This window comes from Urocitellus parryii, chromosome 14, assembly GCF_045843805.1.
Source record: "Urocitellus parryii isolate mUroPar1 chromosome 14, mUroPar1.hap1, whole genome shotgun sequence".
NCBI classification, from domain to species: domain Eukaryota; kingdom Metazoa; phylum Chordata; class Mammalia; order Rodentia; family Sciuridae; genus Urocitellus; species Urocitellus parryii.
In genome coordinates, this window is record NC_135544.1 from 16,644,719 (window position 1) to 16,672,352 (window position 27,634).

General features: G+C 44.6%; 1 protein-coding gene across 1 annotated transcript in view; it reads right to left on the bottom strand.

The window, feature by feature from the left end:
- Window positions 1-615: 615 nt before the first annotated feature.
- LOC144250063 (forkhead box protein L3-like) overlaps window positions 616-27,634 on the bottom strand; it is an 81,604-nt gene continuing 54,585 nt past the window's right edge. Inside the window, exons 3-5 of the mRNA XM_077792454.1 lie at window positions 1,620-1,720; window positions 717-1,232; window positions 616-685 (exon numbers count right to left, since the gene is read on the bottom strand). Coding sequence (XP_077648580.1) covers window positions 616-685; window positions 717-1,232; window positions 1,620-1,720 — 687 coding nt within the window. The remainder of the gene's footprint in view (window positions 686-716; window positions 1,233-1,619; window positions 1,721-27,634) is intronic.

Here is a 27,634-nt window from a genome sequence, read left to right on the forward strand (position 1 = left end):
TTTTAAACCATCATCAAAACATTGCTGACAACACAAGACACATCTGTTACTTTTGATCCTATTAACCCAAACACAGGGCATCAGGAATGTGGGGTCATTATTGTTCACAAGGATCAGTATATGTCTGTCTTCATCTTTTTTACCTTATTATTTTTTAACCTACAGGGAGGTGTTAGCCAACTTCACTGACTGCTTGCTGAGCACACACCAGCTCTGGAACACGGCTGTCCACGAGTCTTTCTCACCTCACCAGGAATGAACTGCTATGTGGCTGCAGGGAACATTCCCTGCATTCTTCCTGTGGAACTGAAATCTGAAAAATCCACAAGCAAACTCCAAAGTCAAACTGGACCCAAGAGGGTTGTTCCTGCTGGGGAACTTTTCTCGGAATGGATAAAGTCACTTCACAGTAAGCAGCTCTCCTAAGGCGGTCTTCCGCCTTTGCCTCCAACCCAGGAACTCAGGGTCCGACTGGGGAGAAAGTTCAAAGTTCGTGGCAAAACGAAATCAGGGGGCTTCATGGCTCAAGGTGGGGCTGAGACCTGCTTCCTGGGGAGAAACTAACCCCAGACCCCAGGCTAATTCTGTAGTGGCCACCAGGAAGCAACCTCAGTCTCATCTTTCACTGCCTCCGAAGTGGAGGTTTATTTGCTGGGGCTCCAACGGGGGTGCCCAGGACCCAGGGCCATGAGAAGGGAAAGGGCACAAGACATGGAGCCCTGAGCCCTGGAAAAGGGTCTGGAGAGGACAGGATGTAGTCCATGCTGAACTTGATGTCTCTGTGGCCCTCTTTTCCCAGGGCGCCAGGGCGGGCGGGGGCCAGGGCCTCGTGGCCCAGGGCAGGCGCTCCGTCTGGGGCCGGAGACCCGCGCGCGGCGAGTTCAGATGGACCCAGGGACCCCTCAGCGGCCTCAGTGCGTAGTGCCCTCGGGCCCTCTCGCTTGGGGCCCCGGCGCCGGCGGTGGAAGTTGCGGTTCTCGAAGAGGTCCAGCAGCGACTCGCAGCCGCCTGCAAACGTCCAGTACTTGCCCTTTCCCTTCTCATGGCCCTCGGTCCTGGGCACCTTGACGAAGCAGCTGTTGAGCGACAGGTTGTGGCGGATGGAGTTCTGCCAGGCACGCTGGTTGGCGCGGTAGTAAGGGAACTTGCGCATGATGAAGTCATAGATGCCCGACAGGGTCACCCTGCCCGCGGGGCTCTGCTGGATGGCCATGGCGATCAGCGCGATGTAGCTGCAGACAGGGCGTCAGGCAAGCGGGCACCGTGCAGAGCGCAGGGAGCCAGGCAGCCTTCCCGCCCCGTGGGCGAGGCCGACTGCTCCGCCTCCCCAGGCAGCCAGCGCGGGGTTGGAGGGGGAAAGGGAAGCGCTGTCCTGGCTAGAGACCCCGTGCACACAGCTCTGGCTTCCACCCAGACCCTGGGACCTCTCCTGCACTCGGAGTGCCGCCAGGTGGGAGATCCAGGCTGCTTTCTCGGCTACCCCCCAAAGTGCGCGTGGTGCGTTCTCTCCCAGAGCCCGCCCCAGGGAAGAAAGCCCCTCTCTCCCTCCATCCCGGACAGTCTCCGGTTTCGGAGCCCCTGGCTGTCCCCAGAGCCCCGCCACCGGCCTCCTCAGGCACCTGTATGCGGGCCGCGTGAGCCGCTTTTCCTTCTCTGAGCTGCCGGCTGGGTAGTCGTCGGCGTCGTAGTTTTTAATAATTATTTTTATTTTCTGTCTTTCCTGTATCAAATAAATTAAATGGTTTACATAGTAGTACCAAATGTATGACCATAATTTCATAAACATTATTATTAATGAAAATTCAGAATATACTTAACTTGGATCAGTTATGCCTTGGCACATGTCAACATTTATCAAGGACAAAGTAATAAATATTAAAATTAGAAGCAAAAATAATATTCTTATGTCTTTGCAGTTACTTTCACTTTGGTTATTAGTTTGTATTCTTTTAAATGAGTATAGGAACGCCTATCCTTAGAAGAACACAGATATTTGAAAAAAGAAATTACGCATACTTTTACGAGGACTAAGTAGATAGAACTAAAAAATAATAGAGAAAATCAGCATTGCAGATAGTATCCCACAGTATTTTCAAAGAACTCTGTTATAAACCAAAAAGCCTAATGAGCCAGATTCCAACTGAGAGTACAACGTTACACTAATGTTCCACATTTCAAATACATTTATTTACTTCTCTTTTCTGAGTTAATGAAAACAATTTCACAAAATCTCCAGAACATTCTCCAGGACTTCCATTTGATAACATAATAATGAACGTTGAAATACATAGAGTTGAAGACACCTACTAGTAGAAAACTGTCACAGTGGGATTTACTTTCTCTTCCCTAGGAACAGGGCTTCATGATTAATCAACGACACTCGGTGAAAGGTATCTGTTTAGGATGTTGAAGTATCTCCAGGCACATATGTTACAGGCTTGGTCCACAGGGCAGTGTGATTGTGAGGCAGTGCAAGTTTTGAAAGGTCAGGGTAATGGGAAGTTCTCAGGTCACAGTACATTTCCCCAGAGGAGATTGCAGGCCGGGCCTGTGCTCTAGTGTTTCCTAGCTCATGAGGTGAGCAGCTTGCTCTGCCATGTGTTTACATCATATTGTGATTCCCTTTCTAGAGGGGCAAAACAGGGGTCCTTAGTGCTTGGGTTAGAACATCCAGAATCATAAGAAAAATCAACATTTTGTCTATAAATGCCAGTTATCTCCGGTATTTCATTGAAGTCATGGGAAGCTGACTAATAGAACAGTTGATTTATTATTTTACAGTTGGGTGAAGGTTCTATTCTGTCAGGAAAGTCTTCCCTCTTAGGTCTTCTGCTAGAAAAGCAAAATTAGCACATGTGTGATCTGCTGTGTGCTGCAATCAGCAAGAAATGGCTCAGAACCTGCAAGAGCCTTATGTTCTATGGAAGTTGAATTCTTTCTGTTCTTTTTTTGCTTCAGAATCTTCCACTTGTGCTTCTTGCTTATGATTTCTTGAAGCCGGTGACGCTACTGCTATTTGTCAGAGGCAAATCAGTACCAGTTACATTTCTTTCAGTGTCTGTGAAATAAACACCATCCTCTCATTACCAACTCCTTTCTGGATTTAGTGCTCCACAGAAAAGTTTTGAGCTCTCCCCCTTTTACTAATATCCAACTTTAGAAACTTCTACATTTCCACTCCTCTAGCAAGGCTGATGTGTGAAATTGACAGGCAGCACTGGTTGAGCCTGATTATCAGGTTACAATCAGGCACTTGGTTCACTCATCCCACAGACTTTTTGGAGCATCATTGTGGCAGGGGCTGTGACACTCCAGTGAAATGTCTTCCTCCAGGGGTTGCCCCAAGAACCTGGGGCATTGTCTCAGAGGGCTTTGTTTCTGAGAGACTAGAGTCAGGCCAAGAGGAGGAAGCCTCAGGTTCATCCCGACTGGCTAGATATCTCTGCAGCTTCAGGTAAATGGAAGGGACCCTTGGATAGTTGGGCCCAGAGGATTTCTGGACTGGACTTGGTGCCAGGCAGTGGCAAAAGTAGTAGCAACAGCAGCAGCAGCTGCAGCCACCAAAGTGGGCCTGGCTGGTGCAGAGGGTGCACCATGCTGGAAGCTCCCTTGCTCTCTTGCTCTTTTCCTCTGTCGCCCATGTTCAGGTACTCTCTCCCTGCTGCCCTCACCAAAAAGCAACAGATCCACCCACCTGCCCTTAGCCTTCATTCTGACCAGGTTGCAATGATCTCCAGAACTGGCTTTCTAGGAATGGAGGGGCACCCGGTGGAAGGAGGTGGTGGAGCTCAAAGTTCCCATAACCCGCCCAGCTGCTTTGGATATTCCACTGCCCTCATATGTCCACAGTGGCTGCTCCCTAGGGCTGCTGGGAACCCAGGCAAATTCGCTGACTGGGCCAACTTTCAGCGGGGCCAGGACCTGGAGGAGCAGGATGGGAGGGCAATGCCGCTGGGGCTGGTGCTACTTGTGTTGATCCTCGCGTCCTCCTAGTGCTCGCCAGCCCTCCAGCCCTCCCAGGTTCGCTGCACCTGCAGAGTCCAGAGTGGGCTGGCGCCAGGAGGCAGGGTGTTCTGGCACTAGGCCTACCTGGTGCTACCAACTGCAGGCAGCGCCGCCTAGCGGTACTGCAGGGTGGTGCTGGGAGGCTAGTGACAGCTGGGTCCAGGGCCCTGGAAGGAGCAGGAGTGCCCAGAGGGCACATTAGACAGGCCACCAGCAGAACCACTCTGCACTTGCAGGGGCTGAAGGAGTTGGGGCCGCTTGTGCTGAAAAGAACATGCCCTCATGGGGTTCGGTCCTAAGGTCTCCCCTCCGAACGTGACCACTGAGCTGCTGCTTGTGTTGGATCTTCCTGGGATGGATGCCACCAGGTCAGGAAGCCCCTAGGATGACTGGCACACGGTGACGTCATTGGGCTGTCAGTCCGCCTGTCCTGTGACACCCGCAAGTATGTCGACAGCAGCCAGGATGGCATAGCAGCCACCAAGGGGGACCCTTGGCACGCAAAGCCCAGAAAGTCCCATGGAGGACGCACACCAGTGCACTCTTCTGCCAGAGCCTAGGATCTCCAGGCCTTTGACTCCGAAGTGGATGGCAATGAGACACTTCCCTTCTGTGTGCCGGACTTTCCCCGTGCTCTGCAGTCATTTCACCGGGGTATTGTTCAAATACTTCGGCACTTCCTTCACAAGAATTGAAACTAGGGTGAGAGGATTCTTGAGTGGAGTGCATTGAGTTCCTGCCTTGCAATAATTGTGAGCATCCTTTCTTCTTCAAGAATAGGCAGAAGAAGATGTTTGAGATGTTTGAGGACAGTGACTGTCTGGAAATCAAGTCATTGTCATGATTCCTTGTGTGGGTTGCCGAAAAATCGGAGCATCTGGAGGATCAAAGTTCGTGAGCCTCTTTGTCGTTCTCTCTTGTCTTTTCTGTTCTTTTATTTTTTCTTTCTTTTTTGTTCCCACATATTGTGTCCAGGTATGATTGTCCACCGAGGGTGGGGTGTTAGTCTGCCTATTCTTGAAGAAGAAAGGATGCTCACAATTATTCCAAGGCCTGAAATCAAAGGAGAACTTGCACCAGAATTTGTTCTATGGTACCTTTCTGAGGCAGGCTCCCTGGCTGAATGTATAATTAGGAGGCCTAATACTAGTTGTCAGCATGGAAGCCAAATTCCACGTGAGCTGAGCAAGTTAGAGGTGATGAAAAAAGAGAGCTGGTCCTTGGCACTGCCTTTTCTCCCTTTTCTCTGTTTAGCATTTGTACCATTTGATGTTTCTTTGAGAAAATGAGGAAGAGCTGGTGCAGGGATATCTTAGTTGTTCTCATTTGAGTGAGCAGCCATGGCAGGTATTGACAAAGGTGGCTGATTTGTAAGCTATTCATCTGGTCACAACTCTTTGGATACATTTTTATTGTCTTTTTTGTTTTTGTTTTTTATACTTTCCAAACATGCTGTGTTGGGTTTCAGAGGCTGTTTTCTCTTCTGGTAAATACTTCTTTGAATCTTTGGAGAGTAGAAGTTAATTGGGCATCAAGAGCCTTAACCCAATCTGTGAATTACTCACCTGTTTGGATCAGTTGGAAGCTAACTGAAGGCAAGCAGGGTGCCTCCAGACCTGGAGGAGGTCTGTCTTTTTGGTCAAGGCTGTGGGCTATCTATCTATAAGTAAAAAGTAGAAATCTCTTTCTCTGCTTCTTGATCATCCTGTCAGCTATTTCCCTCTGCCACACTCTTCTGCCATGATATTCTGTCTCACCTGAGGTTCCAAAGAATGGAGCCTGCTCTCTATGGACTGAGACCTCTGAACTCATGAGCCCCCAAATAAACTTTGCTCCCCTAAGATAATTCTGATCAGATCGGGTCTTCACTGTAGCGAAAAAGCTGACAAATCTAGGCTTCACTGGTATTGTTACTCATTTTTAACTTCCAGTTTTGGTAAGCTCACTTTAATACTAAAGAAAAAAACTATACAAAAATTTACCAAATAAGAAAGTATTTATCACTTATCACTCTTTTGATAACTGTCCCTTTATGATGGTACAAATTTCCTAGGAGTATTATTATATGGTTATTGAAAACTGGGCACACTTAGAATAATGACTTGGCTTTGAACAATCAAAGGAATTCTGGCCCTTGTCAAATATTTGAAAATCCCCCAAACAGACACAGACTCCACAGGTAGGGAGACAATCACAGGAAGGACTGCATCTTCCTTCCCTGGAAAGATGAACTTTCATAGAGACATTTCAATGATTGTTCATGTCTGTAGATAAAATGAAAATCTTATGAACTGAAAGATATGTGGATCCTTTGCATGTACTTCCTGGAGTTTATTGATTTGTTTTTCTGGTATGAATATTTCCTACTCTAGGGAAGCATTGGGCAAGTCTGAATCCAAATAAGAGGGAATGCCAGGTAACAAAGTAACACAGGACAGTGAATATTAATACAAAACATATAAAGTGAAAAGAAGTCCTCTTCATATGGCATCACAGTCCTTCGTTCTAGAAGGACTACCGTTGTTCTTCATCTTAATGAAGGCAGTTGTGGAATTCATTTATTTTTTTATAGTCTTCTCTGAAATTCTCTATATGAAGCTTCAATAATTATTGAATAAGTAAGTTCATTTAATTATTAATTAATGATTAAATTTAATAATTGTTTTTATGTCCTATCTTTTTTTTTTTTGAGTTCACGAAAAGAATTTCACAAAAATCTCCAGAACTTTCTCCAGGATTTCCATTTGATGACATAATAGTGAATATTGAAGTACATAGAGTTGAAGACACCTATGAGTAGGAAACTGTCACCATGGTATTTACTTTTTCTCCCCTAGGAACAGGGCTTCATGATTAACTGCACTCAGTGAAGGGTAGCTTGGTTGGGATGTTGAAGACTCTCCAGGCACATATGTTAAAGGCTTGATCAAGAGGGCAGTGTGATTGGGAGGCGGTGCAAGTCTGGAGAGGTCAGGGGTCTGGACCTGAGAAGTTCTCAGGTCACTGTGCATTTCCCCCAGAGGAGATTGTAGGCCCGGCCTGTGCTCCAGGGCTTCCTAGCTCATGAGGAGAGAAGCTTGCTCTGCCATGTACTTACATCATGTTGTGCTTCCCTTTCTACAGGAGCAAAAAAAAAAAAAGGATCCTTAGTGCTTGGGTTAGAACATCCAGAATCATAAGAAAAATAAACATTTTGTCTTTATACGTTAGTTGCCTCAGGTACTTCATTCAAATGATGAAAATCTGACTCATAGAATGGTTGATTTCTGATTTGGAAGTTAGGTGAAGGTCCTATTCTGCCAGAAAAGTCTTCCCTCTTCCATCTTCTCCCAGAAAAGCAACATTAGCACATGTGTGATCTGCTCTTCACTGCAATCAAGAAGAAATGGCTCAGAACTTGCAAGAGCCTTATATTCTATGGAAGTTGATGTCTTGTCTGTTATGATTTTTGCTTCAGAATCTTCTGCCCGTAGTTCTTGCAGATGGTATATTGAAGCTGATGACGCTACTGGTATTTGTCAGAGGCAAATCAATACCGACTTCTTTCAGTGTCTGTGAAATAAATACCATCCTCTCATTTCCGACTCCTTTCTGGATTCAGGGCTCCACAGAAAAATGTTGAGCTCTCCCCATTTTTAATATCCAACTTTAGAAACGTCTACATTTCCACTCCTCTATCAAGGCTGATGTGTGAAATTGACAGGAAGCCCTGGTTGAGCCTGATGATCAGGTCCCTACAGGTCACTTGATGCGCTCATTCCACAGTCCTTTGTGAAGCATCTTTTTGGCAGAGGCTGTGACACTCTGGTGAAATCTTTTCATCCAGGGATTGCCCCAAGAACCCCCTGCATTGTCTCAGAGGGCTTTATGTCTGAGAGCCAAGAGGCAGGCCAAGAGGAAGAACCCTCAGGTTCAGGCCTACTGGCTAGATATTTCTGCCTCTGCAGAAATATCTAGCCAGTAGGGCCCAAAGGATTTCTGGACTGGACTTGGTGCCTGGCAGCAGCAGAGCAGCAGCTGCTGCTGAAGGTGTTACAGCCGCTGTCGCCATAGTGGGGCCTGGTTGGTGCAGATGGTGCAGTGCACTGGAAGCTCCCTTGCTCTCTTATTCCTTCCCTCTGACACCCATGTTCAGGGACTCCCTCCCTTGCTGCCCTCCCTAGAAAACAAGGGGCCCACCTGCACCTGCTCTTAACCTACATTCTGCCCCCGGTGCAGCGATCTCAATATCCTAGATTGGTTTTCTAGGAACGGAAGGGCAGCCAGACAGAGTTAGTGGCATGTTATTGAGCTCCATGTTCCTCCAACCTGCCACGCTGCCTTAGATGCATAATTGCCCTCAGCTGTCCCTAGCAGCTGCTCCCTGGGGCCGCCAGGAACCTAAGTTCCCTGACTGGGCCAACTGTCAGTGGAGTCAGGCCCTGGAGGAACAGGACAGGAGAGCAAGGCTGCTGGAGCTGGTGCTACCTGGGATGATCCTTGCGTCCTCCTGGTGCTCACCAGCCCTCCAGCCCTCCCAGGTTCGCTGCACCTGTGGAGCCCCCAGTGCTGGCTCTGGGATAAGGGATTGCAGGGCGCTCTGCCTGCCTGGTGCGACTAACCGCGGACAGCGCCGCCTAGCGGTACTGCAGGGTCGTGACAGCAGGCCAGTGACAGCTGCTGGGTCCAGGGCACTGGAAGGAGCAGGATTGCCCTGAGGGCACCTTGGACAGGCCACCAGGAGAACCACGCTCCACTTTCAGGGGCTGAAGAAGTTGGGGCCGCATGTGTTGAAAAGGACATACCTTCTTGGGGTTGCGTGCCAAGGTCTCCCCTCCTAACATGACCGCTGAGCTGCTGCTTGGGTTGGATCTTCCTGGGATGCCGCCAGGAATGAAAGCTCCTCTGCTGACCCGTTCACGCTAACGTCAATACGCTGGCAGTCCACCTGTCTCTGACACTGGAAGATATTTGGAGAGCTGCCAGGAGGGCATAGCAGCACCTAGTGGGACCCTTGGTGCGCAAGGCCCAGAGAGACCCACAGGGAACACAAACAAGTGCAATCTCCTGCCAGAGCGTAGACTTGGAAGTGGATGGATGCTGGAGGCTTCCACTCTGAGTGCCGGACTTTCCCCTGCTCTGCAGTCATTTCCCGGCAGCATGGGTTTACACACTCAGGCATTTTCCTGACAAGAATCCAAACCAGGGTGAGAGGATTTTGGAGTGGAGTGCATGTTGAGAGGTTTGGGGACAGTGAATATCTGCAAAGTCCATGTCCTTGGCATGATCCCTTGTATGGGTTGCAGAATATTGGATCATCTGGAGGGATCAAGGTTCAGTAAGCCTTTTTGCTGTTCTTCTTTTCTTTTTCTTTCTTTTTTTTTTTTTTTCTGTTACCACGTATGGTATCCAGGGTTAGCTGTCCACCGAGGGTGGGCTATTATCTGCCTCTTCTTGAGGAAGAAAGGATACTCACAATTATGCCAGGGCATGAAATCAAAGGAGAACCTGCACCTGTATTTGCTCTGTAGTACCTTTCTGAGGCAGGCCCTGGCTGAATATCAAATTAGGTGGCCTAATACTGGTTGTTCAGCAGGCAAGTCAAATTCCATGGGAGCTGGGCCACCCAGAGTTGATGACAAAAGAGAGCTGGTCCTTGGATCTGCCTTTTCTCCCTTTCCTCTGTTTAGCATTTGTACCATTTGATGTTTCTTTGAGAAAATTAGGAAGAGATGGTACAGGAATATCTTAGTTGTTCTCATTTGACTGAGTGGCCATGGCAGGTATTGACAAAGGTGGCTTCTTTGTAACATATTCATCCAGTCACAACTCTTGGGATACATCCTTAGAGCCTTTTGTGGTTCTGTTGGATATTTTCCAACCATGCTGTGTAGTGTTGGGTGGAGGAGGCTGTTTTCTCTTATTGTTAATATTCCTTTGAATCTTTGGATAGTAGAAGTTAATAGGGTGTCAAGAGCCTTCACCCAATCTGTGAACTCCTCACCTGCTGGGATCAGTTGGCTGGTAACTGAAGGCAGGTGGGGTTCAGGTGGAGAAGGTCTGTCTTGGGGGTCAAGGCTGTGGGCTGTGTACCTGTAGGTGGAAAGTGGAAATCTCTTTCTCGGCTTCTTGATGATCATGTCAGCTACTTCCCTCTGCCACACTCTCCTGCCATGATGTTCAGCCTCTTCTGAGGTTGCAAAGAATGGAGTCTGCTCTCAATGGCCTGAGACCTCTGAATGTGTGAGCCCCCAAAGAAACTTTTTTCCTCCCCTTAAATCGTTCTGATCAGATCTTGTCTTCAGAGCAGCAAAGAGCTGACTACTCTAGGCTTTAGTGGCATTGTTTCTCATTTTTAACTGACAGTTCAGGTAAGTTTCACTTAATATAAAAGAGAATAAAAATCATAGAAAAATTTACCAATGAATAAAGAATCTATCGCTTCACACTCTTTTCATAACTGTCCCTTTATGCTGATACAAATTTCCTAGGAGTATCCTTGCATGGTTAATGAGAACAGGGCACAATTCCTATAAGGCCTTTGCTTTGAACAATCATGGGAATTGGGGCCCTTGTCAAATATCTGAAAATCCCCTGAACACATACAGACTCCACAGCCAGGGAGACAGACAGAATGAGAGGAAGGACTGCATCTTCCTTTCCTGGAAACTGGAAATTTCCTAGAGATGGTTCAACAATTTTTAGTGTCTACAGATAAAATGAGAATCTTAAGAACTGAAAGATATGTGTATCATTTACATATCCTAACTGGGGTTTAGTAACCTGTCTTTCTGGTATGAATATGGCCTATTGCAGGGTAGCCCTGGGCAAGTCTGAATCCAAATAAGAGGGAATGCCAGAAAACCAAACAACACAGGTCAGTGAATATTCATACAAAATATATCAAGTGGAAAGAAGCCCTCTCTCAATTACATCCCAGTGGCGAATTTGTCTTAGTGCTAGAAATACTACCGCTACTCTTCATCTTCTCAAAGGCAGTGATGGAATGAAGTCATTTTTTTATAGACTTCTCGATACTTCCCTTTATGAAACTTCAATAATTATTTAATAATTAAATTTATTATTTATTTACGAATGATTAAATTTTAGTAATTATTTTTATTTCCTATCTTTCCTTTCTGAGTTAATGAAAACCATTCCACAAAATCTCCATAACTTTCTCCAGGATTTCCACTTCACCACATAATAGTGAATATTGAAATACGCAGAATTGCAGACACCTATTCATAGGAAACTGTCACAGCGGTATGGACTTTCTCTCCCCTGGGAACAGAGCTTACATGATTCACTGCACTCAGTGAAGGGTATCTATGGTTGAGATGTTGAGGATTCTCAAGGCAAACTATGTTCAAGGCTTGGTCCACAGTGCAAGGTGATTGGGAGGCTGTGCAAGTTTTGAGAGGCCAGAGTAAAGGGAAGTTCTCAGGTCAAGCTGGCAAAGAGCTCTCTGCAAGAGGCAAAACTGTGGCCAATTGCTAGAAAACAGGTTTTTGGTGATGTTTCTGGGGGAATCTGCCCTGCTTCGGAGAGCTTAATAACATAGGGACCTCCTACAAGTCAATAGGGAGAAACAAAGAGCCTACAAAAGTGGTAAAACCCAGTATCTGCTGTTTATAAAAGATGACATACCAAAAATTTAGTAATCCAAATCACAATAGAGGAATCCAAAGGAAACATAAAGTACATGTGTGTGTTTGCCTATCAAATACAAAGAATCAAGATAGTGAGAAAATCTAATGTTAACAGTGTTGGAAAATGGAATTTTCAAGTTCTGATAATTGCAATACAAAATTGTCATACCTCTTCTGCAGAGAAGTTTCAGAAAATATGCCAAAATTTAAAGGGCATGCCTACCTTTAGTCCAAGAATTTCAATTTAAATGAGTCATTCATTGGTACTGTGGCTAATTTTTTAATTTTACCAAGAAGTGGTCCACTGTAATCATTTTACATGCATATATAAAATATATTTTTACTAGGTTTTTTTGAGGGAGTGTATTTGGACACAATGCCTTTATTTTATTGATTTATTTTGATGTGGTGCTGAGGATCAAACCCAGGGCCTATCCTATACCAGTTGAGCACTCTACCGCTGAGCTACATCCCCTGTCCCTCTAGTGTTTTGTTTCTTAAAAATACTTTTACATATCTGTATACATATTCCTATATAATTATATCTCTGACACTTTTTTTAAAAAGTTGCCACATTGGCTGGGAGTGTAGCTCAGTCATAGCACATTTGCCTTGCATGTCAGAGTCCTTGTGTTCCATTCTCAGCATCATTTATAAATAAAAAAAGTTAAAGACCTATCCACAACTAAGAAAAAAAAAAAAAAACAGGTGAGCCCAGGGCAGAGGGTAGACACAGGGCCATCCTGCATAGGCTGACTCCAGCAGTTGGGGACCTGGGAGATGTATGTGCTCAAGCCAAGTGAAGCCGTTCAGTTCCTCTCTGAACTCCCCCTCTGCTGAAACTGTGCCTACAGCAGGTCTGCCTGGGTTGTCCCATATGCAAAAGGGTCACATGGATTCTGCAGTGTGATGTCAAGTACCCCATTCACTTCTACTTAAGAGGAGGCAAGAAATCTAATGTGAGATTCTTGCACTTCAAAAACCATCAACCACCACAAGGTACTAGTTTTAAAACACCGCACCATGATTAGGGGGATGATTTTATGGTAAAAACAGGTTAGTGATTGGAGCCATTACTTTGTTACTGTTACCAATATCACTAGTACTACCACCATGACAGCCGTGTCCACTCTGTAAGAGGTGCCATTTAATTGTAGTGTAGCATCTGCACTATCCAATTTAGCAGCCACTAGTTATCTTTGGCTATTACAATTGGAATCAACTAAAGTTAAATAAAATTTTAGTTCCTCAGTGGCAGTAGCCACATTTTGAGTGCTCTGCAGCCCCCGGGGGTGAGGGGCCATCACATTTCCCTGGAGATTAGGACATTATACCTTTCAAGACAGGGTTTTGGGTGGTGCGGGTGTTGACTAGCCCCTCCACAGACAGAAACAAGCAGCACCTCAGGCTCCGGCACTTTGCATGGATAGGTATTGGTGATGAGTCAAGTTAACAAGATACATCCCGAGTGACATGTGTAATACCTGATCATGTGCAAGTGTCTGCACGTTATCGGGATATGGCACCCACAGTCTCTCCTGGAGCAGGGCCCCCACTTCAGCAGCAGTGCATTGTTCAGAGTGTTGCTTCCAAAACCAGTTCCTATTGATCCAGAAAGGAATTTTCTCTTTGTCACTGGGGGCTCCTTTTGGCCAAGAGCTTTCTACTTTTGCATACCTTTAGTCTTACATCAATGAGGTCTTGAGGGAGGACAAGGAAGTTTATCATGTGGTCAGCCTGCCATGTTGAACAGGAAGACACTCCTGCCCCTGTGCTTGGTGAATGGGAAATGCTAAGATTTCAGGGCAGTTGGTCAGTCTCCTTCACACATTTTGATGTGCCCCTGGGCTGGGGGCTGGGATGTGAGGGGCTCAACTCTTGACATCAGGGACATCTCCAAGCTCTCTGCCCAGGAACAGAACTCTACTTTTTTTGTGAAATCTCCTTAGTGATGAAGGAGGGATGCTAGCCCAGGACTCAGGATAGAGCTCTGAACACTGATGTCCTGAGACAGAGTGAGGAAGCCATGGTTTCTTAGGACAAAACTGGAGAAACTGCTGGATTCTTTTCTGAGGAAAGAAAGGAGAACATTTAGAGCAGGCCGAGAGAGGTTGCCGTGGACTTGGGGCAGACTTGCCTACCTTTCCCACCTTCCCCCAAACTGCTGTGACTCTGGAAGTTCTGCCCTTGGCTGGTGATGGTTGTGAGGCCAGCCTTCTCTGCAGGAAGGGGCACTGTGGGTGGAGGCATCAGGGTATGGGAGGGCACAACACAACCTGTCCTCCTGGATGGGCTGTGTCCCCACCAGACTCTCTGTGAGTTCTCCTTGGTCCATTCCCAGGTCCCATTGAGAAACAGCCATAGAAAGCCAGGATGTCTTCTGCTGGGTGGGTCTGTGTACAAGGAGCCCCCTTTTTCACATGCAGCCTGGCAGGCTGGCTATGACCTTGTGATGCCTCTGAGCTCTGAGGATAGAGGATGTGGGTGTTGAGGGCCTCATCCTGTGAGGTGCTGCTGACCCTGTGTGTGTCTTCCTTGCAAGGTGCCACAGTGTAGTCACAAATCACAGCCCAGTAGGAGCTGCTGTGGTTAAGAGGCACCATTCCCTAGGGACCATGCTGTGCATCTGAATTGCTCCAGTGTGGAGTGTCATAGGGATGCAGAGCAGTTTTCGCTATAGCTGGCCCCATGGCTGGTCCTTTGGTCTTTCACAAGCTGCCTGAGATGGGGCCAGGGTCAGAAGCTCGCTGAAGTGCTGAGCAAGTCAAGACTCATGCACTGCAAGCTCTCTGGGGAACCCAGTTCACATGTGAGTGAGACCTGGATCTAGAGGAAAGGAGGTAATGGAGGCAGGGGCCTGAGGGCTCTCTCCTATCTGAGGGGAGTGTGTCACTCAGCCCATGCCCTCTTGCTGCAGGAGGCAGTGCCCAATGCTTCCCAAGCCTCTGGATGTTCATGACAGGCCAGGAGGCTGGAAGGAGATGAGCTCTTTTCATTTTTAATTGATCAGGTTCAAGAAGGTAATAACGACCTATGTGCACAGGGGGTGGCAGGCCCAAGATGAGGCATAACATCATAGCAGAAGAATGTGGTGGAAGTATCCAGTTCAGAACATGGCCACCGGGTAGGAGAGAGAGCAAGCACCAGTCACAAAGTATAAGCCCCAAAGGCATGCCCTCAGTCACCTACTTCTTCTAACCAACTTCTACCTGTCTAGAGTTACCCCTCAGTTTATCCATATTGGTGGATTAAGTGCTGAGGGCCATTGCCAAGTAGGAATGATGCACCGAAATTTCCTTGCCAGCCTACCCCATGTTAAATGGACTTGCCTTGGACATTGCATGTGTCTTTGAGAAAGGTGACCCTGCTCAAGGACCAGGGTGGATCCAGGATTAGGGTGTATCCTGCAGGTTTTAGGAAGTGTCCAGGTTTAAGATAATTTGGGTTTATGTCGTTCCCGGTTTAAGACAATCTGGGTTTAGAGGGAAGTTCCAGATTGAAGGTTATTGCTGCTGGGAATAGGGTGTTCCTGCTGCCTGAGTTCCCGTTGAGTGGAATTCAGAAAGTATTTTGGGACGTGAATTGTGCGGGAGAACGTGGATTTCCCCAGAACGTGTTTGTAGAAGGCCGGTGTGAGTTTGGGAATAAAGAATTGCTGTTTGAATCTACAAGGTGTGTGGTGGCTTGTGATCTTGTGCCCAGCCAAGACTGTGGCAATTAAGGAACTGTTTATGTTAAGGTTCTTACATCCCAATCTGTTTACACCAAAACTTTCTTTCATTGTCTCACATGTGAGCTTCTAGTGGACACCTCATTTTGAAATTATAACACCTGATACTGGACTTATTCAAATACGATTTGTCCTATGATGAGAAGGTTCCGTGGAACCCAGACTGAGCAATGAGAATGGTGCCAGGGGGGGACCTAGAGGTGACTAAATGGAATGTGGTTGGATAAACTGTTTCATTTTTCAACTGATGGTTTGGTGTTTGAGTTTTGCTGAATTCCCTGGTGACTGGACATCCAAACACAATGAGAGTTCAGCACCAATGTGTTTGATAATGAGGAAAAACTGGAAAAGACATAATTCTGACTTTGACACTCACATTGCCTCCTTCTACTGTGGATCAGAACAGGGACATGCTCTCCTAGGGGCCACACAGGGAATGGGAGCCTGGTGTCCTTGCTCCCTGCCACATCACTGCCACTGCCACATCACTGCCACCACCACCAGGCTGTGACCTCTGCAGGACCCTTTACTGCAGTGACCTATATGCTCCCCCTTCAGAGGACAAAAGTGAGGAAGTAGAATAAGGATGAGAGGTGAGGCCACAGGGCCTGAAATACAGGGAATAAATCCCAGCTCCTCAGGAATGATGGGAAAGGGAGGGATGGGTGTCTGTTTAGGTCACTGCCACAACATGTTCCCAACTGTTCAACAGTCAGGTACAGTGGTCCACAGGCTCAACTGACAGTCACCAATCACCCTGTCACACAGCCAGGTAGTGAAGCCAACTGTTGTCACCCCTCTGGATCCCTGGTATGGATGGGTTATGGCAGTTGCTGCCACTCCTGCATTCCTGATAGGACTCTTGCCCACAACTTTGGGACTATGTCATCTATGAAAAGCTTGTCTCACCACAGTGCCAACTGCTGATTCTACTAGACCATGATTCAGTCCCTACTGGTGTCTTGGTTTCCCTGAGGACTCTGCTTGACCACTGCAACTGTTAAGGGCACTAAGGTCGTTTGCTAGACCACAAGTGGCATGGTAAGTGTCCAGTACAGCACCAAGCACAATGAATGCACACAGTAGGTGTTCTATAACTGTTTCGTTAGCTGAATTAAGGAAGAAAATGCACACATTAAAGGCTCAGTTCTTGGTTGCTGGTAGGTCAAAAATAAAAACTGAGTTTCGAGAAAAATAAATATTAAAGGCCTCATTGGAGACATTCATAATCTATCTGTAGAAAGCGAATAATCCAACTTAGAAACATAAAACACAGAGTGACAAAGAGTTAGCCTAAGTACAAAATGAAGGGATGGAAGAAGGAGCTTTAGGTGTGAGCTGGCATTGTTAGGGAAAGCTTCAGGAAGCTAGGACCTAACAGGTGGCCTGAATCAACTGGAAGGCAGCCAAACCAGGGGTTATTATTGATCCTCTGGTGCTTCTGCCTCCAGGCACAACTGTCACAGCTCCAGGGATTCTCCCACCCCCACACTGGAAGCCCATCCCAGGGACCTGTGGGGCCACACTCACGCGCCCAACCGCCCAACCGCCGCCCCTACCCAGCTTGAGAGCGCCCCCTGGCGGTAGGCCGGCCTGGGTGGGCGGGGCACCCGGCTCCCATCAGCCCGCACCACAGGGACCAACTGTCAGTTGGTCACAGTCGCCGCGCGCCATCCCCACCATCAGTGGGCCCGAATGGCGCCTCCAATAAGCAACTCACCTGCCGCCCTCAGGATGGCCTGGCGCCCGCGCCGCGTCCCGGGAAGCTGAAGGCGACCGAAGTTCTGGGGGCGGCGGCCAACTTCGTGCTGCAGCCGGCCGCGGAAAGGGCGGCCTCAGCGCGTCCGCTTTTGCACAGCTGCCTGCCACGGGCTGAGCGCACGGTCAGGCCCGCGGACGCCACGCCAGGGGCAGCCCGGGCAGCACTAGAGCGCGACCTGAGTGGCGCCGCTCTCCGCCAGGTACTGCCTCAAGCTCTCTCAGCGGGAGCAGGCGCTGCCAAGGAGCAGGGCGGACAGTAGGCGCCCTGCCGGCGGGATCTGCACCTGCATCTGGGGCCTTGGGTCTGTAGGCAATGCAGTGAGTCGCGTGCAGGCCATCCAGTCAAAGAGAGCACAAGACACAGCACCTATTTCAAGAATATTAAAGCTCTCATAGAGAGACGATTTATACAATAGAAGCAGATGGAGATACAAGGAAGACAAATGATCATGAAACATTGAAAGAGAACAGCGGGGAGTTGACAGGACTCCACAAGGCAGGAGGAGTGGTAAGATGCTGCCATCAAATTGTACAGTGCATTTATTAAGTTTTAACCCATTGGTAAATTCACCATCCCACATTGCAGGGCTTTAGCTGGAGAAGCCAAGGCTCTCCTTCTCATGCACTACTGATCCATGCCTTTACCTTTCTTTGTCCACCATAGATCATGTCCCAAAAGCAACTCTATCTCTGGCTGTTTTTCAGCCACCTCCAACCACTCCAGCCCTGTGTCCATACACTGCTGCTTGAGAAAATCTTCAACCAGACCCATGTACTGACACTTACTCTATGTTCTTTTAGAACATCCTGTGGATCTCACTGAAGAGCTTCAAAATTAGAGGCATAGATTCCTGAAACTCCAAGTGGAAGAGGCTTTGTTCTGATTGCACTGTCTTGTGGAAGGCCTGCGATTGCACAGAACCCAGTCAGAGCCTGGCAACAGAAGTCAGAGCAAGAAGATGCTGTCCACACAGCATGGACTCAGAGGTAGGAGCAATGTCAGAGCCACTCTGTAGCCACCCTGTGTTTATGTCTCTGTTTTGTATGGTTGGATCCCAAAGAGCATCTTTGTTTTCAGCAGTGAATTGCATGACCCACTAGACAATCACACTGAAGGTAGGACACCATAGAAGCAGGTCTGTATAACAGCTGGAGGACACTGCTGCTTTTGAACCTAGGGATGGAGTCTGAGTGGAAGGATCTTTATATTTTTCATATCTTAATGACCTTGTGTCAAGATATCTGATGCCATGACTTGGAGTGTGCTGTGTTTGTAACCACATTTTCTAGCCTTACATGGAAAGTTGACCTTTGCCAGGAGAAGAGCTCATTCTCCCCTTATCACCTAAACATCCTGTGACTTGATGTGACATAGTGAAGAAGAAATCTCATCAGCAGACAGAAAGCCAGACAAAAACCAGGGTTTTTCTGTGCTCAGAGTGTGCTTCTGAGGTCACTCTCCCAATGACCTTAGGCCTCCCCCTTGGCCTCACCTTTTATAGGATCCACCCCTTCTCAATCCTGCCCCCCTGAGGATCCCAACATATGGACCTAGGAGGACAACCACATCCAAACCTCAGAAGGGACTGCTGTGGTGGGTCTCAAACATTCACACCACCCCCAAATCAGCGTGACAGTCTGTTCTCCTTGTTTGAGTCAGTTTGAGATTGGGAGTGGGACTTAGTTCTGAGGGTTGAGATGAAAGGGAAAGTCTGCTGGGGAAATCTCTGGTAAAGGTATAGTCACAGGAGCTGAACCAAAAGTGAAATATGGCCGATTGAGAAAATGTTCACATCCAACCACAACTCCATTAACATGCTAGGAAAAGGAATTTTGTTTTTCTTTCTTCTTTCTCTCTTCTTAAAAAATTCATTTGTTTTTTTGAGCTATACATGGCAGTAGAACCTATTTGATGTATTTGTACAATTACAGAATATATTGCATTTTAATCCCAGTCTTGTGGATGTACATGATGCCGAGATTCACTGTGGTATATTCACATATGTACAAGGAATGTTATGTCAGATTCATTCCACTGTCTTTCCTATTCCTATCCCCTCTCCCTGCCTTTCATTCTACTTTGTCTAATCCACTGAACTTTCATGGCCCACCCCCACCTACCCATTGTGTGTTAGCATCCACATGTTAGAATATTCAACCTCTGGTTTTTTGGGATTGGCTTATTTCAGTTAGTATGATAGTCTCCAGATCCATTCATTTACCAGCAAATGTTATAAAGTCATACTTCTTTGTGCTGAGTAATATTCCATTGTGTATATATAACACATTTTCTTTATCCATTCATCTGTTGATGGGTACCTAGGTTGGTTCCATAGCTTAGCTATTGTGAATTGAGCTTCTGTGAACATTGATGTGGCTATGTCACTGAGGTAGACTGATTTTATCCTGTGGATATATACTAAGAAGTGGGATAACTGGGTCAAATGGTGTTTCCATTCCTAGTTTTTAAAAAAATCTTCAATTGGTCCAGTGTAGTTGCATCAATTTGTAGTCCCATTTATTGTCACTTGTATTCATACACACACACACACACACACACACATATCTGGGATATATATATATATATATATATATATATATATATATATATATATAGTATAAAACATATCTTGAGAATATTGATACATAAGTTTATCTGCTCCCAAATTTTAAAATGTATTTATCTTGTTTGTATCCACTCACTTCTAGAAATGTACCTGGGATGATGGGTGAGCTAAGATTTGTGTGCATCTGTTATGAGAAAGCAAGATGAGGTGGTACTCAGAGGCCTACACAGTTTGCCAAGAAAACTAGGAAAAATAAAAGCCTCTGATAAGCTGAGGAACCTTTTAGGTTATTGTGTAACGAATATGGTCCCAAATTTGCAAACAGAAGCTAAAAGAGTTAAGCTAAAAGTGCCTTACCCACATTCATATTAATGTGAAATTGCAAAAAACCCAGCAGTGTTATGAGCGAAATCACATAATGCAAGGAGGAAAGGCATAGGAAGTCACATCACACTGCATTTTAAATGTCCCCTCTCTTCTCTTGAATGCAGTGAGGAAAATATTTCCCATTGGCAAAGAGAGATGTCTAGGGAGAGCTGAGATTCTTTTTAATGTAGTTTCTTGTTTATAAAAAGAAATGAAATGGAGTAATAATATAATCTTTACATAATAAAATCTCAGGGCATCCTATTTTTTTAATAATGCATCTCCTCATCTTTTTTTTTTCTCTCTTTCATTAGAGTTAATCACACAAAAAGCTTTCAGGCTGCTGATGCTAATTTAAATCTAGAGATGGCAAGTTTTTTTTTATTGTTGTTTTGTTTTTTGTTAGACTTCTATATGCCTATATTAGCAGCTATACAGTAGAGGAATGCAAGACTCATTGCAAAACAAGTTATTTGTGATTCACATGTACGAACAATATTTAGTAACATGCTAGTTATCATTAGTATCTTTCAATAGCACTAAGAATGAGGCACATTTAAATCTTGCTCACAGCCTTCCAGCACAGAGACCCATTTATATTCTGGACCTTAACTTCAGTAGTAGGAGAACTCTCACCAACACACTTAGGGACCTCCAATCAGGAAGGTGCCTCCTTGCATTTTCTAGTTTTCCTTAAACAGAGTTGCCAAAAGAAGGGGCCTCCATGATATCCTTTCCTGCTGTTGAACACAAGTTGCAATGCAGAGGATATTCGGTGTGTTTGGTTGTCAACCTGAACATGTCCTAGTTATTGTGCCTTGTCTTAGTTTGACGTATCACTTTCTCTGCTGCTGCCTTCCCTTCAGGCTCTCTAGCCCATGTTGACAAAGACACAGGCAACCCCTACTCTTCATAATGCCACATCACATCAACAACACTTAGCAGAATGCCTTGCACAGAGCAGCAACACACTAAACAGATCATACACATATGAATAAATGAAGAGGATTAAAAATTCCTAGTAAAAACGCCAGGCTGTAAATCTTGTTGTCTGGTGTAGATCATCATGGCTTAATGATCTACTTCCAGATCCAAAGAGAAGGAATATGAATGAAGCTATCTGAAAAGGGGCTATTAGGCAGCACAGCATATCTTTTTTCTTTCAACTCAGCTTAATTCCCTGAGCTTAGATTGAAACATTATTCATGATACTCCTAAATTCAACCAGAATCTACAGGATAATTGGAGCTTTAAACTATTTTTTCCTCTTCTTCAATCAGAAATTATATTATTATTATTATCTGTCAAACATACTTCCTTCCTCCCACCCAAACATGCAAATTGTATGCAGAGTCTGAAGACAGTCAATCAAGGCAAGGGTTGTAGAGGGAGGTGGTATTGTTGGCAAGTTATATTATGAAGAATGAGAGGCACTGTGGGAAAGTTTTATGCCTATGGTTCTTAAAGAAGTATTCATTTTCAGTATGTCATTCACTAGTCAACTCTGATCAAAGAAAATATATTCCCCCGCAAATCCACCTGCTACTCTGACAGCCTTTTATTTAATATGACAACAGAACCACCTGTCTGAGTTTCCTGCTTTATATTTTGCATAATATAAATCATTTCTAGAATGTGCCATATGACAATTGGGGATGGATGGCATTAGAGCAATCTGATTTCTATGTGTTGCTTTCTTTATCCCCAGGGCATATTTTGCATTTATATCCTGCAAATAACAGGAGATATGTTTCAACTCCCCACATTTATTTTTCCCCAAACACATGCATAGACTCTTGTTCAGTGCTCCTTGTCAAGAACTTTGAAAATTCCCCTTTCACAGAATAGGTGTGTGAGAATCATTGACAGAGCTATCAGAGTTCTTAGTTTTCAATTTGGGTCTTTGTTAAGTCAGAGGGGGAGGAAAAGAGAGCTCTTTGGTTCATCATGATTTAATCTCCTCACTTTCTTTAATGAACATAAAATAAACATAGCTGATGAGTGGGTTGGTCTTGGCATTCCTTTGATATGTGTAGAAGATACACGTGTACATACACACACACACTCTCACACACACACACACACATTATAAAATGACAAAGGGAAGAGAAAGGAGGAGTACTTGCCAACCTATTCAATTCATAACTACTGAGACAATGCCAATCATGAGCTAGGAAGAGGACATAAGGTGAAAGCACAATGATTCAATGCATGACTTTGTATGAGTTATGATGTGTGTATCTTGTTCTTTGAGAGAGTAGGGGATGTGTCTTTTACATTTCTTCATCCAGAACACACCCTTGTAACTTATGAAACCTTACAGGGAGAGTACTTGGTAAATATGGTTGACTGATTCACTCTACGTTGAGTCATCAAAAGAAGAGTGACATCTATGCAAACATTTATACACTGATGCTCACACATATTTCAACCAAGATCCTTTCATGTCTTAAAACGCTAACCAAGAAAGGTATGAAGGATTGGAATTTTATCCAAATATAGTCATTAGGGTGGCATTAGAGGGTTATTTAAAAGAAGTAAAACAGATTTTGAAATGACGTTTAAAGAAAGTAATTAATTTGGGAGAGAATGAACAAGTCAACATTCATCAACTTAAGGAAAAGTTGAGTTTCAAGTTAGTAAACTGTTAGAGAGTTCAGTTGGCTAGAACAATAATATTGGACTAGTCCTATTACAGATTTTATTTTATGAGATAAAATTTTAGTTAGCTTTACTTTAGAGAGAAACCTGCCACAGCCTTGTATCTGTGCTAATCTAATGATGCTTGCAGATCCAATGGCCCCATCCCTCTCAGCCAGACACCCTGTGACTCAGCACACTACCCAATTCTCATTGCTTAGGACTCAGTGGACAAAGTGAAATTCTGCCACCCATTTAAGTCCCAGGCTGCAACTCCAAAAACTAATCCACAGTTAGGATGTCATTTTAAAAGTGAGCCGAGCTGGGCACCTTATGTGTCCTGCAAAGCATCAAGAAAATCTCCACTCTTCCAACCCAAAGAAAGAAAGAAAGAAAATACTTGGAACTTAATTGTTCTTACAACACAGCCCAGTAACTGAAGTGGTAATTCAAAGGAGCAGCTTTGCAATGACTATTCATCATCGCTCATCATGAAGGAACATGCTTAGCAAGGTCTATGAACACTGAGTGTGTTTATTAGGTTATTTACTGATGAAATGAGACTATCATTGTATTAAATTATCTACTTGCATATAAGCCATGCAAAGCTATAAACATGGTACTTGTTGTGGTCATGCCAAAGAATGATTTTGGGGCTACCTGATCATGCCCTAGGTAACATATTTCAAAGGGACTTAAACCCAGGGGACTACCTAGACACTTCCAGCTAATATGGCTACCAACTCTAACAGGCATTTAAAACTTTCTGAGATAACAACCACAAAGCCTAATCTTAGCCTTGGTCCTGGTGTGCTGTGTAAATCCAATAGACCGGTAGAGTGGTGGCATTTCTGTTCTGACAAAGGGATGATAAACATCCTAAAATGACTTTGACAGGATATAACTATATGAAGTATTTAAACAAACTCTGGAAAGTACACAGGCACACACTTACCACCCACCTGTATTTGGCATTACTAAGTGCCCTCCTAAATGGCCAAAGACACCAGTTGTCCTCAGTTCTGTCCTTGTGGGGAGTGATGCCAGATTTTGGATGTATGGCGTTTTATTTCGGGGATGCATTGTACTAAAGCTGCGGTTGTTTCCATGGGGAAAAGTCCCAGAGTGGTTCTTGCTGTGGCACTCGGCTCTCTCAGACACTCCCAGAGAAACCATGATTGAGCTCTGCACTTTGACTTTGATGTCCGACAAAGGGTTGAAGAGGGAGAACTCTGTCAGGAGTTCCTTGTCCAGCGGGTCCTGTAGACAGATGGGACCACTGTATGTTCGGCTCACTGTCAGGTCTGGTTGCATGGCAGAATTCAGGAGCAGGGAGTTACCTGGGTAAAAAATATATATATATACTGATCTGTCACTCAGAAACTGTGACACCTCCATTACCCTTTTACAGCTGCCTTCTCTAACTGCAGGCCCACCCTGAGAAAGCAGAGTGGCCACAACAGGTTGGTTCTTAGTGACCAACACCTTGAAAGTCTGGCCCTCCTTCCAGTCCATTCTTTCAATGCTGCCAGACTAAATCCTTCACCTTCTGAGTACTTTACATGCTTGATTTGGAAAACAAATATTTCTGGCACTCTGGCAAGTAGCTCAGGTATTGTTGTTCATGTGATTTTAACTGGCAAAAAAAGAGCTAAAAAAGATAGATGTTTTGCAATCCAGTTTGGAGCAAAAATAATATCTGTTCATTTAAAATGCAAGAGGTGACACAGCTTGGTGACTAGGTAGTGCCATTTACAATGAAGGTGCCTGGTTTCAACACATTTTTCATGGAATTCTGGGCACTTTCTGGAAATGCAGGAGGCCATGATGTGTCCTCAGAGCAAATGGTTCAGGGGACCTCATGAATCACTTCATGTCTCAGTAGCCAATTCACTTGAACATTGCATATGTCACTGAGAGGAAAACAATACTCCATATAGGGACAAAAAGCAACTCAGATTCTATGTGGGGAGCAGCTCAGAACAGTCTCCTTTCTGTCTGAAAACAAATGAAAAAAAATCTTTACAAAAGCATGAGAAATTGGACTTTGTCATCTGTTGGGGAGCACCAATTTTTTTTCTAAGCCAAATATTAAAAAGAAATGCTGTGATATATTTTTGTGATGAAGTAATCTCATTTATTAGTAAATAACAAAATAACCCTCAGTCCCAAACCTCCCACCCATATCAGTCCATCAATGTGACATCTCAAATTGAAACCCAAACCATATTAAACAATTTTCCTTTGGGGCCTGACAGAAATGTTTAAAGTATGGTATTTTTTAAAATGTTGCAATTCTAGGCCATATTGTATTAGCCTCTATTGTTTTTCCATTTTCATAATTTGTAACAATGCCAGCAGGAAATCTATAACCCTGACTTTTACCATCTCTTATTTGGATGCTCTAAGATTGCAAAATCACAGAGAAAATGTACAAATGAGATGAAATAGTGCTGCAAGATCTAATGTCTCCTTGTGGTGTATTTCTTCCAAGCTTGGAGCTACTGTGCCAAGACAAAGGCCAATCAAGTCTCTGTGCTTTGTAACAGAACCACATTGAGTTCTATAGCTTAGGAACCATGTTCTTGTTTATGGTCTCCCCAGGCAAGAAGTGGGACTGCAGAATGATCCCATGTCTGAAAAGAGTTGGGAACTGACGTTTCCATGGAGACTTCAAGAATTATATGTCCAAGTCTACCAAGCCCTCACCTACTGAAACTTAATTTTTGATTATTCTTGAAAGACTCTCTGAGTTCATGTGAAAAAAAAGAAATGAAAAATATTTCCTAGAATTAGGTACACAGACATCAAGAATGCTTGATAATAAAAGTATGTACAAGGCAGGGGATGTAGCTCAGTGACAGAGTGTTGCCTAGCATGCATGAGGTCTTGGGTTCCATCCCCAGCCCTGAAAAAAATAAAAAGCATATACATATGACAGAGTCCACAGTTGAAGAATGAAGTTGGGGTGGGCAGGGGTGAGTGATTGGCCCTGATCAGATTTCAATCTACTCTTTGAAAATCTATTTTCAAGTTCTTAGTCTCCAATAAGCATAACATTCTATTTTATGGGGCTGGGAACTGAAACCTGGGTCTTGTGCAAGGCAGGCAGGTGCTCTACCACTGAGCTGCACCCCAGGGCATTAACAGTCTCATTGTTTCCCTTTCTGCAGCACCAGATATATTGTTCAAGAACAGATATGCCTAAGACACTGCAGATGAAAGCCACATACTATGCATATGAGGGGTATCATCACAAGGAATATAGGGATAGTAGCACCTACCAAAGGTTTCTTTTCTATATCATTAGTTTTGTGAGATCCTTGATCAAAAGTAAACAAGGTGGTCAGACAATTTGGCAAGGTTATGTATTCATTTAGAGAATGACAATACAAAATTCCCTTTCCTCCCCAAATGTGCACAGACTAGGCAACGGCATTTTCACTTGGTGCTCATGAAGCAGGATGGCAGCCTGTACTGAAAGTATCATCTTCCAGAACCACGGTCACTCCATTTATGAGCACTTGCCATCCATGCACCAAGGGATTATATGGGTTGCCTTTCCTATCCTCTACTATCCCCACTTCCCTCCCCTCCCATCTTCTCTCTCCAACCCATCTACTGTAATTCATTTATCTTCCTTGTTTTTTTTTCCCTTTCCCCTCACTTATATGTAATTTTGTATAACAATGAGGGTCTCCTTCCATTTCCATGCAATTTCCCTTCTCTATCCCTTTCCCTCCCCCCTTTCATCCCTATTTAATGGTGATCTTCTTCTCATGCTCTTCCTCCCTGTTCTGTTCTTTGTTGCCCTCCTTATATCAAAGAAGACATTGGCATATATACCTGGCTTGTTTAGTTCTTGATGTCAGATGGAGAGACATTTCTCTTTCACAGCAGTCAGCCACTGCAAGACGTGGGTGGTCCCCATAAGGAACAAGTCTCCACCTTGAATCCTTTGGTACTTTGGGGAAGTTTGAGTTCCCTGATGGGCCAGTCCAGGTGGTGAGTTCATTCCTGTGGCAAAGGAGATGGGGCCTGCAAATGAGAAGGAGTAGAAAAACCAGAGTAAGACACTTCCAGGGAAAAGAACATTGGTTCATATTATTTTCTATTGGGGGTTTCCATCTTGCCCTCTGTCATAGCTAGCTGCTCAGGTATATTTATTCATAGTTCAAAGCTAGTTCAGGGCAAGTATCAACAAAATTCAACAAACCTTGCCTAATTAAAATGGTTAGCTGAGTTAAGATCCTTCAAGGAAATGATGAGAGGAGCAGAAACCAAGTCGGCATCTTACTAAACTCTTGTTTCTTTCAGACCTTTAAAAAAATTGAATTTGATATTTTTCAGTAATTTGGGGGGGATTGAACTTCACTGAACTTCCTTTAAATGAAGGGACAGGGTTAATGCTGAAGATGAAATCAGAAATGGAAGGCACAGGGTTAGTGTTTAAGAGGAAATCAGATAGTTTGAAATATCTGAGGCCTAATGGAGCTATGGTTTAAATAACATTAACAATAATAAATTTAAATTTATCCTCAGAAAAGTCAAAGGATTTGGAAACAAAGTGTTGATACAGTTTTTTGCTAAGCACAAATAGGACTCAAATATTGCATTTTGAATATTATTACAATTTGTTAATTCCTTTTAAAATGTACTTTTCATACTAATTTTAAATAATCAGTGAAAATATCTATTCTTTGCATTTTTTTGCTCTATATTTATTTCATGATTAATTTCAACAAGTTATTTCCTTGTCATGGTCCTACAAGACAGTTGGCACACATGGTTACCAAATGGATGGTAGTATATTTTGAATGCCTAATTACAAACTCTTCATAAAGCAGTTTATAAGCCTATTTTCAGCAAGTCCATGTTGTAAAGTTTGTTGAGTATACAGGTTAATCATTATGGATTTGGAATCAGATTTGAAA